Source organism: Leucopleurus acutus (assembly GCF_964270905.1).
Source record: "Leucopleurus acutus genome assembly, chromosome: 5".
NCBI classification, from domain to species: Eukaryota; Metazoa; Chordata; class Mammalia; order Artiodactyla; family Delphinidae; genus Leucopleurus; species Leucopleurus acutus.
Window position 1 is genome coordinate 8,928,377 of NC_139147.1, and position 14,655 is coordinate 8,943,031.

The 14,655-nt window shown below is 39.2% G+C and overlaps 1 protein-coding gene across 1 annotated transcript in view; it reads right to left on the reverse strand.

Annotated features, from left to right (window-relative positions):
• Positions 1-772: 772 nt before the first annotated feature.
• MORC3 (MORC family CW-type zinc finger 3) overlaps positions 773-14,655 on the reverse strand; it is a 42,371-nt gene continuing 28,488 nt past the window's right edge. The window contains exons 12-17 of the mRNA XM_082839543.1: positions 14,526-14,600; positions 13,551-13,596; positions 11,130-11,296; positions 6,945-7,833; positions 5,235-5,389; positions 773-2,468 (exon numbers count right to left, since the gene is read on the reverse strand). Of these exons, the coding sequence (XP_082695669.1) occupies positions 2,315-2,468; positions 5,235-5,389; positions 6,945-7,833; positions 11,130-11,296; positions 13,551-13,596; positions 14,526-14,600 (1,486 nt within the window). The 3' untranslated portion in view covers positions 773-2,314. The remainder of the gene's footprint in view (positions 2,469-5,234; positions 5,390-6,944; positions 7,834-11,129; positions 11,297-13,550; positions 13,597-14,525; positions 14,601-14,655) is intronic.

A 14,655-nucleotide genomic window follows, 5' to 3' on the forward strand; every position in this document is an offset into this window, starting at 1 on the left:
GCAGTCAGTGAGTGGTAAGAACCATCAGTACATGTCACTTTAATTATTCCTCCATGATAAATAACGACCTAATGGGCTGTATGACAGCAGGAATCAAGTGTCTGAGACCATGGGCAGAGTCACCAGCACCTCCTGCCCACATTAGGAATTTGAGGCCCAAATAAAGGCCACATCCATATGCCACACCTCTCCTGCTGTGTGAAAATTAGCTTTCACTGATTTTGTGGTCTTAGCTGAGGTCCTGTTTGTAGGGACTGTGGACTATTCTGGTTTACGTCCTCACACTGCTTTTAAGTTTTAAATAATTAGTTTAAGCCACACTATCGTCCCCCACACTAGCCTTTGAACAAATTTAACTTGACAAAAAAAGATAGGTAGGAACAAATTTAACTTAACAAAAAAAGACAGGTATCGCTACCTCAATAGATGACATGAAAGCCCATGTACATTCTTCTGTTAAATTTGCTAGCCACAAAGTCATATCTTGGCAATGTTTGTTAAAGAGTGAATATTAGGTAAGTATTTCCAAAGAATCGATTTAGCAAGCAAGTTTCTCTAAATCTATGATTAACTTTGCCATTAAGCCAGTTAACAGCCATATAAAATATGTATTTTTGCAAGAATATAGCTGATCAAAAGGAAGGGAAAAATAGCAAATTCCAGAAATAAGTGCTACATAAATACTCACAAACTTAGACATGCTATACACAGCTGCTACCATTTAGGCAAGGTTTCTTTAGATGACTTACACAAAGTCTCTTTTTGAGTGGAAAATGCACGCACACACTCTCAAGGTGAGCCCAGTCTTAGAGCCTTAATGGAAGTAAATATAACTTCTAAATTTTTAGAAATTATATCTTCTAAATGTAACTTCTAATAAATACAGTAAAATGAGCTCAACTTGAGGGCCTTAACAGACACAATCTTACTTTTCAAAATATAACTTGAATACAGAACTCCTTAAAAGTAGTATCTAAAGTGTGAGCCATCATATATATTTTTATTTTATTACAAGATATTTTAAAATTTGAGCAGATACAACTGTGACAGAAAACCAGCTTCATACCAAAAATACACTTTCAATTACTTTATCAAGCAAATAAAAATTTATTTGCTTTTTCTAGAAGTTAATGTACAGTAAAAATTTAATATTGTACATGACAAACATGTAATTAAGCATACAAAAGGAACATGTATTCAATGTTCAGAAACAAAAGTAAAAATAAATAGCAATGATAAAACTTTGAAAAAAATAATGCACATTTTAGTTGTGGAAAATATGATTCTTAATTATATATACAGTTATACTTAATAGAAAGCCATCTCTTTATAATTGCACAAAACACGGGACCAGTAAAGCATAATTTTTATGGCATGTAATACTATAATCCTAGGTTGTTTGTTGCTTAACTCCAGGATATAAAACACTTAGATTTGTAATATAATAAAAGGTATGCAGTACTGTTGGAGAAAGATTGTCTTCCTCAACTCATATTAACCTGTAGTACTCCTACAAAAGGCTGTACAGGAAATTTCACAAAAAGAAATAGTAAACAATCACTGTGCCCACTCCATGCGGACTAAGCAGCCAAAAATGGGCTTCCAAGTAAATGTGGTGGGGCATTTAATATTTTTATATTTTTATACTAAAAATCATTATTTTTTTCTGTAAAAACACTTTGTGTTTAATAACCATGATCGGCAATCTCAGCACACACAAAAAAATCCTGGCAAAATGGATGGAGTTTCTGCTTACTTTATTTTCATGAATAAAATATTTCAGGAGATAAGAATTTATAGAAAAGAAACATTAATGCTCAATTACTTACAACTTATCGGGAGTGTTATTCCATTTTTAAAAACCCTGTTTTAAACTTCTCTGTAAGAAAATCAAAGGTAACATTTCCATTTGTATTATGGCACAGCCCTCAAGTCAGAGAAAAATACACTTTGGGGAACCAGAAAAGACTGCACAAAGGTTAGGGGAAACCTGAAAACCTCTTGGTGAAAAACACTTGAGTCCTCTAGGGTAATAAAAAAATATGTGTGACTTAATTATAAATATTTACATTTCAAAGCAGAATCATGAGTTAGCTATGTAGCTGCTCAATACCAATGATTCACAGGCATTTCAAAAGGTGTGATAGTGTGTCCACAATATTTGTGTCCACACTTGAATGCATAGAATACAGAAAAGATTATGGTTCTTCAGTCTGTTACGTATCATATCTATAACAAAGTTGCTTAAATTTTGAAAGCTATACAACCAGAAAGACGGAGCAAATATTTTTTAGTATCTCACATAAAATACACTTTAAGTACTACTGATTTCACTCATTTGCTCGACAACTTGTCCTAAGATCTCATCAACTACATCGACATCATAATTCACTTGCTGAAGATCGAGATCAGGTACAATCATGGCCAGGAGCTGTCCTACGTTAACTCGAAGAGATCGAAGTTTGAGGCTGCAAATACAAACATTACACCTATTAGACGAACATTATAACAATACAGTTTAATATTCAGGTAGGCCTTATAATTTAAGGGAAACATTAAAATGGAATCTCTGTAGAATGATATACAAACTAAATGAAAAGCAAAACTTCCTCAAGAGAACTAGATTTAACAATTCATTTAACTTAATAATTCATAATTTAATAACTAAGTATAATATTTATCTGTTGGTATGTAGAGTGTTTCAAAACACTAGCAGCTCTGTTTGGTTCCAACTATTACAATTTTAATTCGAGACTGGAGAAAAGATGGACTGGTAAAATACATAAATTATAAGATGTTATTTACAATTGAAAATCTTGTTATCACCTGGAAAACAATAATGATACACTAGTGAGAACACTGGTCTAAGAATAAGAATGTGTCACTTTGAAGTTCAGCTTCCTTTTGAGCAAAGTGAATTGAATTGTTCCCTAAAACATGTTCTATGAGATATCCATAGTAGTATAAAAGGAAAAAGGAATGGTCCTGTGGTCAAATAAGCTTATACAACTTTGGGTTAAATAATGGTAAAAAGACTTTTTAAAATGCAGGATTTCTGGGACTTCCCTGGTGGCACAGTGGACAGGACTCTGCACTCCCAATGCAGGGCACCTGGGTTCAAACCCTGGTCAGGGAACTAGATCCCACATGCATGCCGCAACTGGGAGTTCGCATGCCACTACTAAGGAGCCGGTGAGCTGCAACTGAGGAGCCCTGCAGCAGCAACTAAGGAGCCCACCTGCTGCAACAAAGACCCGGTGCAACCAAATAAATAAATATTAAAAAAAAAAGCCTTTAAAAAAATAAAATGCAGGATTTCTCTGAACCTATCACATGCTAAAGTTCACTAACTATCCATTTTACTATGCATTTATTATAAACACTGAGAAACCCTGGATTAAATGATCATTATCATTCCTTCCGTTTTCTATACTGTATCTATCTGAATATCCACATTCTAGACTTCAAATTTCTACAACTACACAGCAAGCAGCCTTTGCATCAAAGATTGAGACGCCTAGGTCAAGAGAATGTTACAGTTGTTTTTGTTCTGCCCCCTCCCAAAATATAAGAAGTCTACATTTAGTTTAGATACTGATCTTCCTAGGGTGGAAATCTCTGAAGGAGCGAGCTGCTCATCCTTGGGTTGACAACGCATAAAAATGTGATTTTAAATATGTTTTTTGTGAGCTTATGTTAAGATTCCATTGGACCTTTGATAAAATTTTACATCATGCCCATACCAGCTGTTTTTTGTCCAAGCTTTCCCACTCATCTTCAATCAGAGGCCCATTTCTATACAAAAAATAGAAAAAGACCAGTATGACCCTACAACCATCTTTGACCTATCCTATCCTTTAAGTCTTTTGACTGTCCTGGCTAATTCCTCCTCTCTACAGGACACATCAGAAATCCCTATTTTAGTACACAGAACAGGACTGAGAGAAACATTGTGAGCTCCATATGCAATTTTAAATATTCAAATAGCCACATTAAAAAGTAAGATGAAATAAATTTTAGTTACATATAAAATATTATTTCATCATATAACCAAAATATTGAGGCATTTTATTTATTTATTTTTTCATACCAGGGCATCAAAATCCAGCATGTATTTTATACTTAAAGCACATCTCAATTCAGACTAGCTAGATTTCAAGTGTCAGTGGCCAAATGTGCCTATACTGTCTTGGAAAGCACAGGTCTAAAAGATCATCAGTTACTCAAAGTTTAGTGTGCAAGTGAGTCATCTGGGAGATTGTTTAAAAGTTTCCAATTTAATCAACTGCACTGTGGTCCAAGGATCTGCATTTTTACAAGCACCACAGAGGCTTGTGGTTCCCATTTTCAGAAACACCAGTTGGGGTTTTTTTTTCTGACCCCTTGCCCCCCCATGCTTATATGTACTGATCTATTCATTCTATTTCCATGAATAGATTTAACGAAATCCTTTAAAACCTTAAGCTAAAAAACTAAGTCATAATATAATTAATGTCAAGTAAGGATGGTAAATTATTTCTCAACAATAGTACATTTTAGGTATCAAGTTTTATCATACTAGCAAGAAGAGTTGCACTATTTTTAATGATTATTTTTGTGGGTTTTTTTCTCTCTTGAATGGTTATCAACAGACCACCAATACTGTCAGAACCCCAAGCCCATTTAATATCTTCCTGAGAGGGTAATCATTCATTTACTGTTTTCTTATTTTCACAGAACTTCTTCCTAATTAATCACCTGTAATTAGGAATCACCTGTAATGGCAATTTTTAGTAATTTTGTGATTTCCTAAAAGTTAAAATTGGGGAAGGCATGTAGTAAAATGAGGTAGCAAACCATAAAGAAATGGTGCCAAGTACAGAAATTAAAGAAATCAAGGTCAAAAAGTAAGTTTCATGAAATAGACCCTTGTCTTCTAGTCATTGCCTAATTCAGCCCATCCTTCAATATCTGGCTCAATTTTCACTTTTTCCCAAAAAACATTCCAAACCACTCTGACCAATCAGAGCTTAATTCCTTTGAAATTCCTATTTCATTTAAGTTCACAAAATTGTTAGTTCCTTGAAGGGAAGAATGATGACATGTACTTCTTTTGTATCTCTGTCCATCAGAACGTTGGGATCACAGCAGTCAATAACTTCTTTTGCAAGAACAATCTGTTTGATGTGCACTAGCAAATAAGTATCATGCTAACCAGAACTGCAGCCCTAGCCAAATGCCTCATTTCATATTACCTTTCCCCATCAGTATAATTTACAGACTCCTCGATGTTACTTGACGTTGACACATCTCCAATTTGCCGACTTGTAGATTTTAATTGTTCGATTTCAGTTTTCAGTTCTTCACACTGCAAACGGATTTGTGATTTTTCCATTTCCAATAATTCAACCTGACAAAAAATTAATTTTATAACTGTACAATTTAAAAATACTAATGTCAAAGTGCAAATTTAAGCTAAGAAATGTACAAAATCCTGCTTGATGAAAATTATTACCATAAAAAAATTAGGGCACCTCCCCGCTCCAAAAAGAAAACCAAAAAAACACACACAAAACACAATAGCTTTCTATAAATAAAGCTTCATTTGCTTAGTTTCAGCTCTATATCTTTTTACATTAGAAGAATACAAAATGTTAATTAAAGCATGACTAAAAACAAATGGGGGCTTCCCTGGTGGCACAGTCGTTGAGAGTCCGCCTGCCGATGCAGGGGATGCAGGTTTGTGCCCCGGTCCGGGAAGATCCCACATGCCGCGGAGTGGCTGGGCCCGTGAGCCATGGCCGCTGAGCCTGCGCGTCCAGAGCCTGTGCTCCGCAACGGGAGAGGCCACGACAGTGAGAAGCCCGCGTACCGCCAAAAAAAACCCCAAAAACAAAAAAACAAATGAGATCTAAAAACTGAAAAACCAAGATAAAAATGCCCAAATTATGTTGAGGTCATAGTGACTTTCACTTCTTGCACACTCACCAGCAGTAAGTTACAACAGAAAGCTTATATTTTTTATGTATTTTGTCATCTAGCTCCTGAGCCAACACATCAAGCGGAATGTCTGAATAAGCATTTATGTCGGCAGTATTTCCAGAAGAAGGGGCAATTCAGTACCATACTGTCGTTTCCAAATTCCTTTTAGCAGAGAAACTCTCCTTTCAAACACCATGTAAATATAATACGTAACATATTTTTCAAAGGAGCTACCCAAATTTGAACTAGGGGCTCCTCCTTCCTCAGTAAAAGAACCCCCAAATAAAGACTACATTTCCAAGGCATCCACTGGCCAGGTGACTAAGTTCTGACAGATGGCATATAAGCAGCTTTCAGAAACTGCACTCCTTCTCTTTCCTGTTGCCTGGAATGTAGATATACGTTGGCTGGACCTGAAGAGCCATCTCGGACCACAAGCGCAGTGGTCCGAGTGCTTTGCTTTGAGAAGCAAAGCAACGATGTAGAAGGAGCCTGTGTCTCTGATGACTGTGCAGCTGCTACTGTTATGTGGGGTTTTATGTCACCTTCAAAGGAACCTAATCATAAGTAATACAGGGTACCTCTATAAAATAAGGTATTATCATATACCCTGTGTGGTTATTTGCAGGCTTATTAATAACGGACTAGAACTCCTGGCATGTTAGTAACTGAGCGTCCCAGTGGGAATGAACAGGACGATCCCTCACTGCACAGCAGTGTCCTCGCGCACTACAGGACATTTACCAGACCCGGTTCCCACCCATTCGATTCCAACAATGCCCATCCCTTCAAGACATTTAAGAACCCGAAACTGCCCTACACATTTCCATATGCCCCCAGAAGGACCACTCCCAGTTGAGAACCAGTGGAGTCGGTAAATGGAAATATGATTAAATGATTTATGCCCACCTAGCAACTGGCAGTTAAGCTTTAGATGCCCCTGGACTCCCACGACTCTCACTGTGCTGAATGATGTAACTCACCTCACTTTTATACTGGTCCCTCTCGATACTGCATTTGTCCAGCTGTCTAAATACATCGTCAAGCTGCACAACCATCTCGTCCACTTCACTTTTACTCTCGCTATTGGAACACTGACTGCATTCAGCCTTTACATGTTGCAAAGCACTACACTGTTTTTTCAGCCTTTCTATTTCTTCCAAAGCTTGCCGATACTGAGACACCATATGGTCTGGACTTTCAGATTTACCATTAATACTTTCAAGTAAACATACAGCATCAGTTTCAGTAGACTGATGGCAAGTTTCCTTCTTCACGTATTTGTCATTCATTTCCAGTATCCTCTGCTGTAACACTTTGATTTGGTCAGTAAATACGTGGCACTGTCTTTTATAATTTTCTTTTTCTTGGGTGACAAGAAGCAGCTCATTTCTTAGTTCATTTAATTGGCAACCAGCATCACCAGCAGATTTATCAAAGATTTCCTGGGTTTCACGTATCTTTCCTTCAGTTTCCACACAGGATGGCAGTATGGCTGTGTCATTTCTTACATCTATCTCATCTTCAATAGTTTCTTCCTTTTTAACGACTAAACTTGGTACTTCAGTCTGGGTGGCTGCAGTGGTTCCCTGATTGCACCTGGATGATGAGGTGCCTGTTGAACTAGTCTGGCCACACGGTTCATTATCACCCACAGGCTCCACCTGAACACCGCTCTGCTCCATGTGACTCTGTTGCAATTTCACTTCAATATCATCGTCTACTGCAGGCTTGGGAGTACTGTTTTCTTCTAAGATGATGACATCTTCATCATCATCATCATCTTTATAAGAATTTTCAAATGCTGGATTACTCAATCTCCGATTCTTTGCATTCAAAATTGAGGAACGAGTAGAGAGTCTCCGTTTCAGGCTGGAAAAAATTTTATATATGAAATATAAGATTATAAAATGTAGATATGGAAAAAATAGACGACCTTGAAGTAATCTATCTTGAAATTCTAAGAAATGGCCATGTTCATTTAAAAAAAATGATATATTACACAGTACTGCCCAATGATTTAATGAAGTAGAGATTATTTTCTCCTTTTACAGATAAGGAAACAACTATTGAGACCTCTTTTTAAAAGTAGCACATCCTGGGCTTCCCTGGTGGTGCAGTGGTTGAGAGTCCGCCTGCGGATGCAGGGGACACGGGTTTGTGCCCCGGTCCGGGAAGATCCCACGTGCTGGGGAGCTGCTGGGCCCGTGAGCCATGGCCGCTGAGCCTGCGCGTCCGGAGCCTGCGCTCCACAACGGGAGAGGCCACAGCAGTGAGAGGCCCGCGTACCGCAAAAGAAAAAAAAAAAAAAGTAGCACATCCTTATACTGCCAAATATCTCTTCATTTGATGCCTTCTGGCATTTCAATGTAACATGTCCAAACAGAATGCCACCACCCACCCCAGGGCTGCTCTCTGAATTCCAGAGCTCAGTGAATGACACTGCCATTCCCGTTTGCCCATCAGAATTTTTATAAACGTTCAGTGATCAAAGGTGAACCACAAAGTAAACCAGCATGCCCTATCCTTTCATGGAAAACAATTTCCCCTGCATTAAAAATTGCCTCATTTTCTTCATCTGCTTAGTTTTCTGTGAATTTATCACCAATTGATTACTTTTTGCCCCACTTAGAGGGATATCTGTACTGATTCGCTATTTGGGCCTTATGTGTTAAGACCTCATCTCTCAAAAAGGATTTTCCCCTTTCTTAGGCTTACTCTCTCATATGGAGAGGACATAATCTCCAATAAAATCTTGAGAAAGGGTACATATGACATAAAGAAATGTGAAATTTTGCATGATGAAAATATCTTTATTCACCTCTCAAGTTCACTGCTGGCTTGAAAAATATAGACTTCCAGGTTGGGAATTACTTTCTCAAAACTTTAAAAGCATCAATACATTGTTATCTACCATTCATTGTTCCTGCCATTCTGATTCCTGATCTTTTGAATATAGTCTGTGTTTTTCCTCTCTGAGATATTTCTTACCTTTTCCAGCCACTATGCTGTGTATTTAGTGGCAATTAAGTCTTTCTTATATTATTTCTCTCCCTTTGTTCTCTGATTTCCCACTCTGAAATGTCCTTACTCAGATGTTGGCCCCTCCAGTACGTCGTCTCTTCTTTTGTCTATCTTCCAACCATTTATCTTTTCGTTCTAGGAGATTTATCTGTTAAACATCTACCCACCTCTCAATAAATTTCACATGGTTTCTTCTACTCCCTTTGTTTCAGTTTTGTACATCTGGGGATCCTTGGCTATATTTCTATTTCAGACTAGAAGCAGTGAGGTCTGGTAAAGTGAAGGATGCTCAGGCTGTCATCATCTTCTACAGCTTTTCTCTTGGGAGCCCAGTGAGGCAAGGAAGGGAGGGGGATTTCTTCCACTCAGCATTCAAACTTTCCCTTACTTCTGCTTCCAAAACAGTGGCTCACCCACATCTTCAGCAGTAGAAACTGCTCCAGAAAGTAAACTCCCTGCCTTCTGACAGAGGAGGAGAAGCAGCACTGTTGGACTTCGCAGGCTGGGAAGAGGTCCAGGGAACTACTCTTCCTTAAACTTTCATACAAGCTTCCTGTTCTCACCCCTATTTTCCACCTTCAGAAGTTCCCAATGCTTCCAAGTTCTGAGACTGTCTAGGGATCAACGGAGTTAAGCATTTAATTGGAAACTGTCCTATTATTTTTCTTACCAGGCCAATTCCTATTTGTCTCTCTCAAGACTTAGTTTAGGTACACCTTTCCACAGACTTTGGCTCTATGAATTTAAGAATAAATACAGGCTTTAAAAATTAATGAAGGGGGCTTCCCTGGTGGTCCAGTGGTAAAGAATCCTCCTTACAATACAGGGGATGCAGGTTCGATCCCTGGTCAGGGAACTAAGATACCACATGCCGAGGGGCAACTAAACCCGTACACCAAAACTACTGAGCCCCCGTGCCTCAACTAGAGAGCCTGCGTGTTGCAAACTATAGAGCCCAGGTGCTCTGGAGCACACACCACAACAAAGAGAGAAAACTCACAGGCCACAACTAGAGAGAAGCCCACGCACTGCAGCAAAGAGCCCATGTGCCGCAACTAAGACCCGACGCAGCCAAAAATAAAATAAATATTTTTTTTTTAATTTAATGAAAAGTTTTACTCTATTCTCTTCTTCCATTTTGATGGCAGTCATATCCGAAATTAAATTCCATTATCACGTCTGTAACATTACAAATTTTACTTTTTCTTACTTTGTAACCATCTTTATGAAGAAAAGCCAATATTATGGAGACTAGTCAAAAAAAAATTCACACATGTTCTCAGTTAAGTAGCAATTCAGCCACAAACTAAGACCTCAAAATGCAGGCTATAAACAGCAAACTATTTCAAAACATGCCCTCCCTGATGTATATATGCATTAAGACAATTTCTAATCTTTTCTGAATTTTCAAAAATCCTTTTAAGAATTTAATGAAGGCTACAAAACCTCTCGGAACATCTGGCCTCACTATTTCAGAGAATCTTGTTTCAATGTTTCTCTTTCAATAACAAATATCAGATGGAGTCAGTCTAATGTACTAGTTCACTGGCGTCACACGCCTTTTCACCTGTGTCCATTCTATCCCCTTCGAATGGGCCACCGTGCAGAGCACTTACTGCTTTCAGAATTTCAGGGACCAACCTAAGTACCATCTCATCATAAAGCCTTCCCGACCACTCCAGTCAAAAGAGCTGACTGTCCAATTCATGTATCACTCACACCTTTCTTCCTCTTCCTTCTCCATCCACTCATCCGAAGTGCACAGCATGTCATGGGCTATGCTAAGAACGTATGGGTCACATTTGACATTACAGCGTTGTACTGTTAATTGCTTCAGGTTTTTCTTTACTCAGATACTGATAATCTTAAAAGCAGGAATTTTCATACTATACAGAATTTCAAAGAGGTGACAATTTGATCAATCTCCACAATAAAAACAATTAATGTTCTTTTAATTGATTTAAACAGGTAACGTAAATGGAGTGGGGGTAAGTTCAGACAATGAAAGCAAAGTAACTTGTCCTTAAGACTTTTCACATGCATGTCAACTACACTTTCTTAGAAGCGTATTACTGCATTGAAGTGTCAAGTAAAGCTGTTTAATATTTATTCCCCAAATGGAAAAACACATTTTAGCCACTGACCTGTTATTCTCAGGTTCAGACTGGGGTGAACCTCGATGATTATTTATAAGTCTCGTTGCATAAGTATTTGCCGCTTCTGAAAGATGTGCTCTTGGAACATTTTCCTTAACGGGAGGAAAGCTTTGACTTGACACAGGAGTTGTTGGAAACAAGAGTTCAGCAGGAATCTGTTGAAGGAAAAAAAAACTGATCTTAAAGAAATTTTTAAAGTGTGTCATGTTCCAAACACAAGATGTTCTTTCCCCTTTCCGCCATCCCAGGACGCACTGAGAACTATCCTAACCACATAAACTCCTTGTGCTACACCAGACCAGAGAGTGATCAACAATAGGCCAAAGAGCCAAACCCAGCCTGCAAGTGAGCTAGGAATGGTTTTACATGTTTAAATACATGAACAAAACAACAAAACAAAGAAAGAATATGCCACAGAGACTGTATATGGTCCACAAAGCCTAAAATATTTACTATCTGGCCTTTTACTGAAAGATTTGCTGACCTCGGACTATACAGAACGTATAGACATATAATAAAAACTTATTTTTCTAAGAGAAAGAAATTGAGGATAAAGTCACAAAGACACTGCCTTTAAAAACCAAAGTAAGCCCACTATTCTTTTTCTCCCAGTTCTGTTCTCGCCCTCAAACCCTCAGCCTTTACACAAGAAAACAATTCAATGTAATGATAAGCACACATACACAACTGCAACAGACCACAACTTCTGATACAAGAAGTACAACTACCTATTTATACACTCAGAAAAAGCTCAACACCATTAAGCATTAAAAATGTAGGGGGTATGGAAGGACTTCCCTGTGGCTCAGTGGTTAAGACTCCACGCTCCTGATGCAGGGCACCTGGGTTCAGGGAACCAGATCCCACATGCATGCTGCAACTAACACTTTGCCACAACTAAGGAGCCAGCAAGGCGTAACTAAGGAGCACGCCTGCTGCAACTAAGACCTGGCCCAACCAAATAAATAAAATAAAATATATATATTAAAAAAAAGATAGGGGTATGGATTAAGAGATAAAAACTACTATGTATAAAATAGATATGGGCTTCCCTGGTGGCGCAGTGGTTAAGAATCCGCCTGCCAATGCAGGGGACACGGGTTCAAGCCCTGGCCAGGGAAGATCCCACATGCCGCGGAGCAACTAAGCCCGTGCACTACAACTACTGAGCCTGAGCGCTATAGCCCTCGAGCCACAACTACTGAGCCCATGTGCTGCAACTACTGAAGCCCGCGCACCTAGAGGCCAAGCTCCGCAACAGAAGAAGCCACTGCAATGAGAAGGCGACACACCACAACGAAGAGTAGCCCCCGCTCACTGCAACTAGAGAAAGCCCGCGCACAGCAACGGAGACCCAACACAGCCATAAATAAATAAATAAATGCATAAATAAATAAATGCAACAAGGCCATATTGTACAGCAAGGAAATTATAGCCATTATTTTGTAATAACTTTTATTGGAGTATTATCTGTAAGAATCTGAATCACTATGTTGTACACCTGAAACTAATATAATATTGTAAATCAACCCTACACTATGGTTGAAGGGTCAACACTACAGCTTTGGTCCACGTTAGTACTACCATGTGGCTGCCTGGGTCTTCCTATGAACTTTTCCTTGACTGTCTACCTAACAATAAGATTCTTTTTTTTTTTTTTTTTTTAATGCGGTACGCGGGCCTCTCACTGTTGTGGCCTCTCCCGCTGCGGAGCACAGGCTCCAGACGCGCAGGCTCAGCGGCCACGGCCCACGGGCCCAGCCGCTCCGCAGCATGTGGGATCCTCCCGGACCGGGGCACGAACCCATGTCCCCTGCATCAGCAGGCGGAGTCTCAACCACTGCGCCACCAGGAAAGCCCAACAATGAGATTCTTAAAAGAATATCTGCCTTTCCTCAGAAAATGCCCAACTGTATAATAAAATTGAGAAGTTTGAGTGAAGCTGTGGGTTAGAAGTCAGTATTGGGAAAGAGGGTAAGAAGGGTAAGAAGGTGTATGGGTAATGTATGTGACCCATACGTTAGAAGTCAGTATTGGAAAAGAGGGTAAGAAGGGGTACAGGAAGAGAAGAGAAATGTGAACTGAATGAACGAGACTGCTTCCATTTGTTATGTAACTCCTAAGCTTAAAATTGAGTATTAGGGCTTCCCTGGTGGCGCAGTGGTTGGGAGTCCGCCTGCCGATGCCGGGGGTGTGGGTTCGTGCCCTGGTCCGGGAGGGTCCCGCGTGCTGCAGAGCGGCTGGGCCCGTGGGCCGTGGCCGCTGGGCCTGCGCATCCGGAGCCTGTGCTCCGCGGTGGGGGAGGCCGCGGCGGTGAGAGGCCCGCATACCGAAAAAAGAAAAAAATTGAGTATTAAATTAATCACAACACAATACAAGACACAGCTATAAAATGGAAGGCCTAATTACCCGAGGGATTGCTTCCGGTTGTCTGATCCTGAATTTTTCCTTGTCTCTTAAAAAAAAAAAAAAAAGAGGAGAGAGAAAAGAAAAATGTATTTAAATTTACTTCATTATGATTTTTCAATTCTGTTTTCGAATGCCATACTTGCCATTTTACTACTAAGTCAATAAGATAGGTACACTGAACTTTGCTTCAATTTCGTTATAATCAGTGGTAAGGCCTCAGGCAGGGAAGTACTTTCCACCTCTTATCTCAGCAACACCCTAATGTCTTCCACTCCTGCTACTGGATTTATCTTTAAGAACAGTGTATTATAAATCAAAACCACCCAGAAGATCTTCATCAACTCAGCCTTCCGTGTGCAGTACATAAGCCTAACGTTCCCCGTGGTTCACTATCATTCCCCAGCTTCTCTCTCCCACCTCTATTTTCCATTATCCCCCATTCACATATTTACTGTAGTTAAGCTGAACAAACCACTGCTTCCTACCCAACAAATCCTACCTTTCCTTCAAGGCCTATTACAAAAATGTCCTTCATGAATTTTCCTGATCCATTTCCCCATCCCCAGCCAGAAGTAATTTCTCCTTATGGGGTTCCTCACAGGACTGGATCATGCCTTTTACGGGAGTCGTCAACTTCAAATTGATAATACACACATCTCACTTTCCCCGTTAGACCATGAGCTCATAAAGGGCAGTATTCACTTTTGATTCACTGGTGTATAGTCCAAAAGAACAAAACTATACTGTATATTCAAAGTATCCTGTAGATAGGACAGCAATAAACAGCAGGTACTCACAGTATAAACTTTAAAAGCACTTGATGTTATGCACTCCACATCATATCTTTGTTTTTGGAGTCATAATCTTTTTTGGCTATACTGCTTTATCTTGGAGAAATATCAACTAATGCTAAAGACATACCACTGTGGATGATCTGGGTATTATTTTCCCACCATACATTAATATAATACTCACTTCTTTTTGTAGGTTTTTTCATAAGTGGGATGCACCAAATCTTCATCTTCAGGCTCTTCTGGAACATCACAATTTCTAGTCAGAAAAATCACATGGGAATAACACGTCACCAGCGCCTATTCATACACCT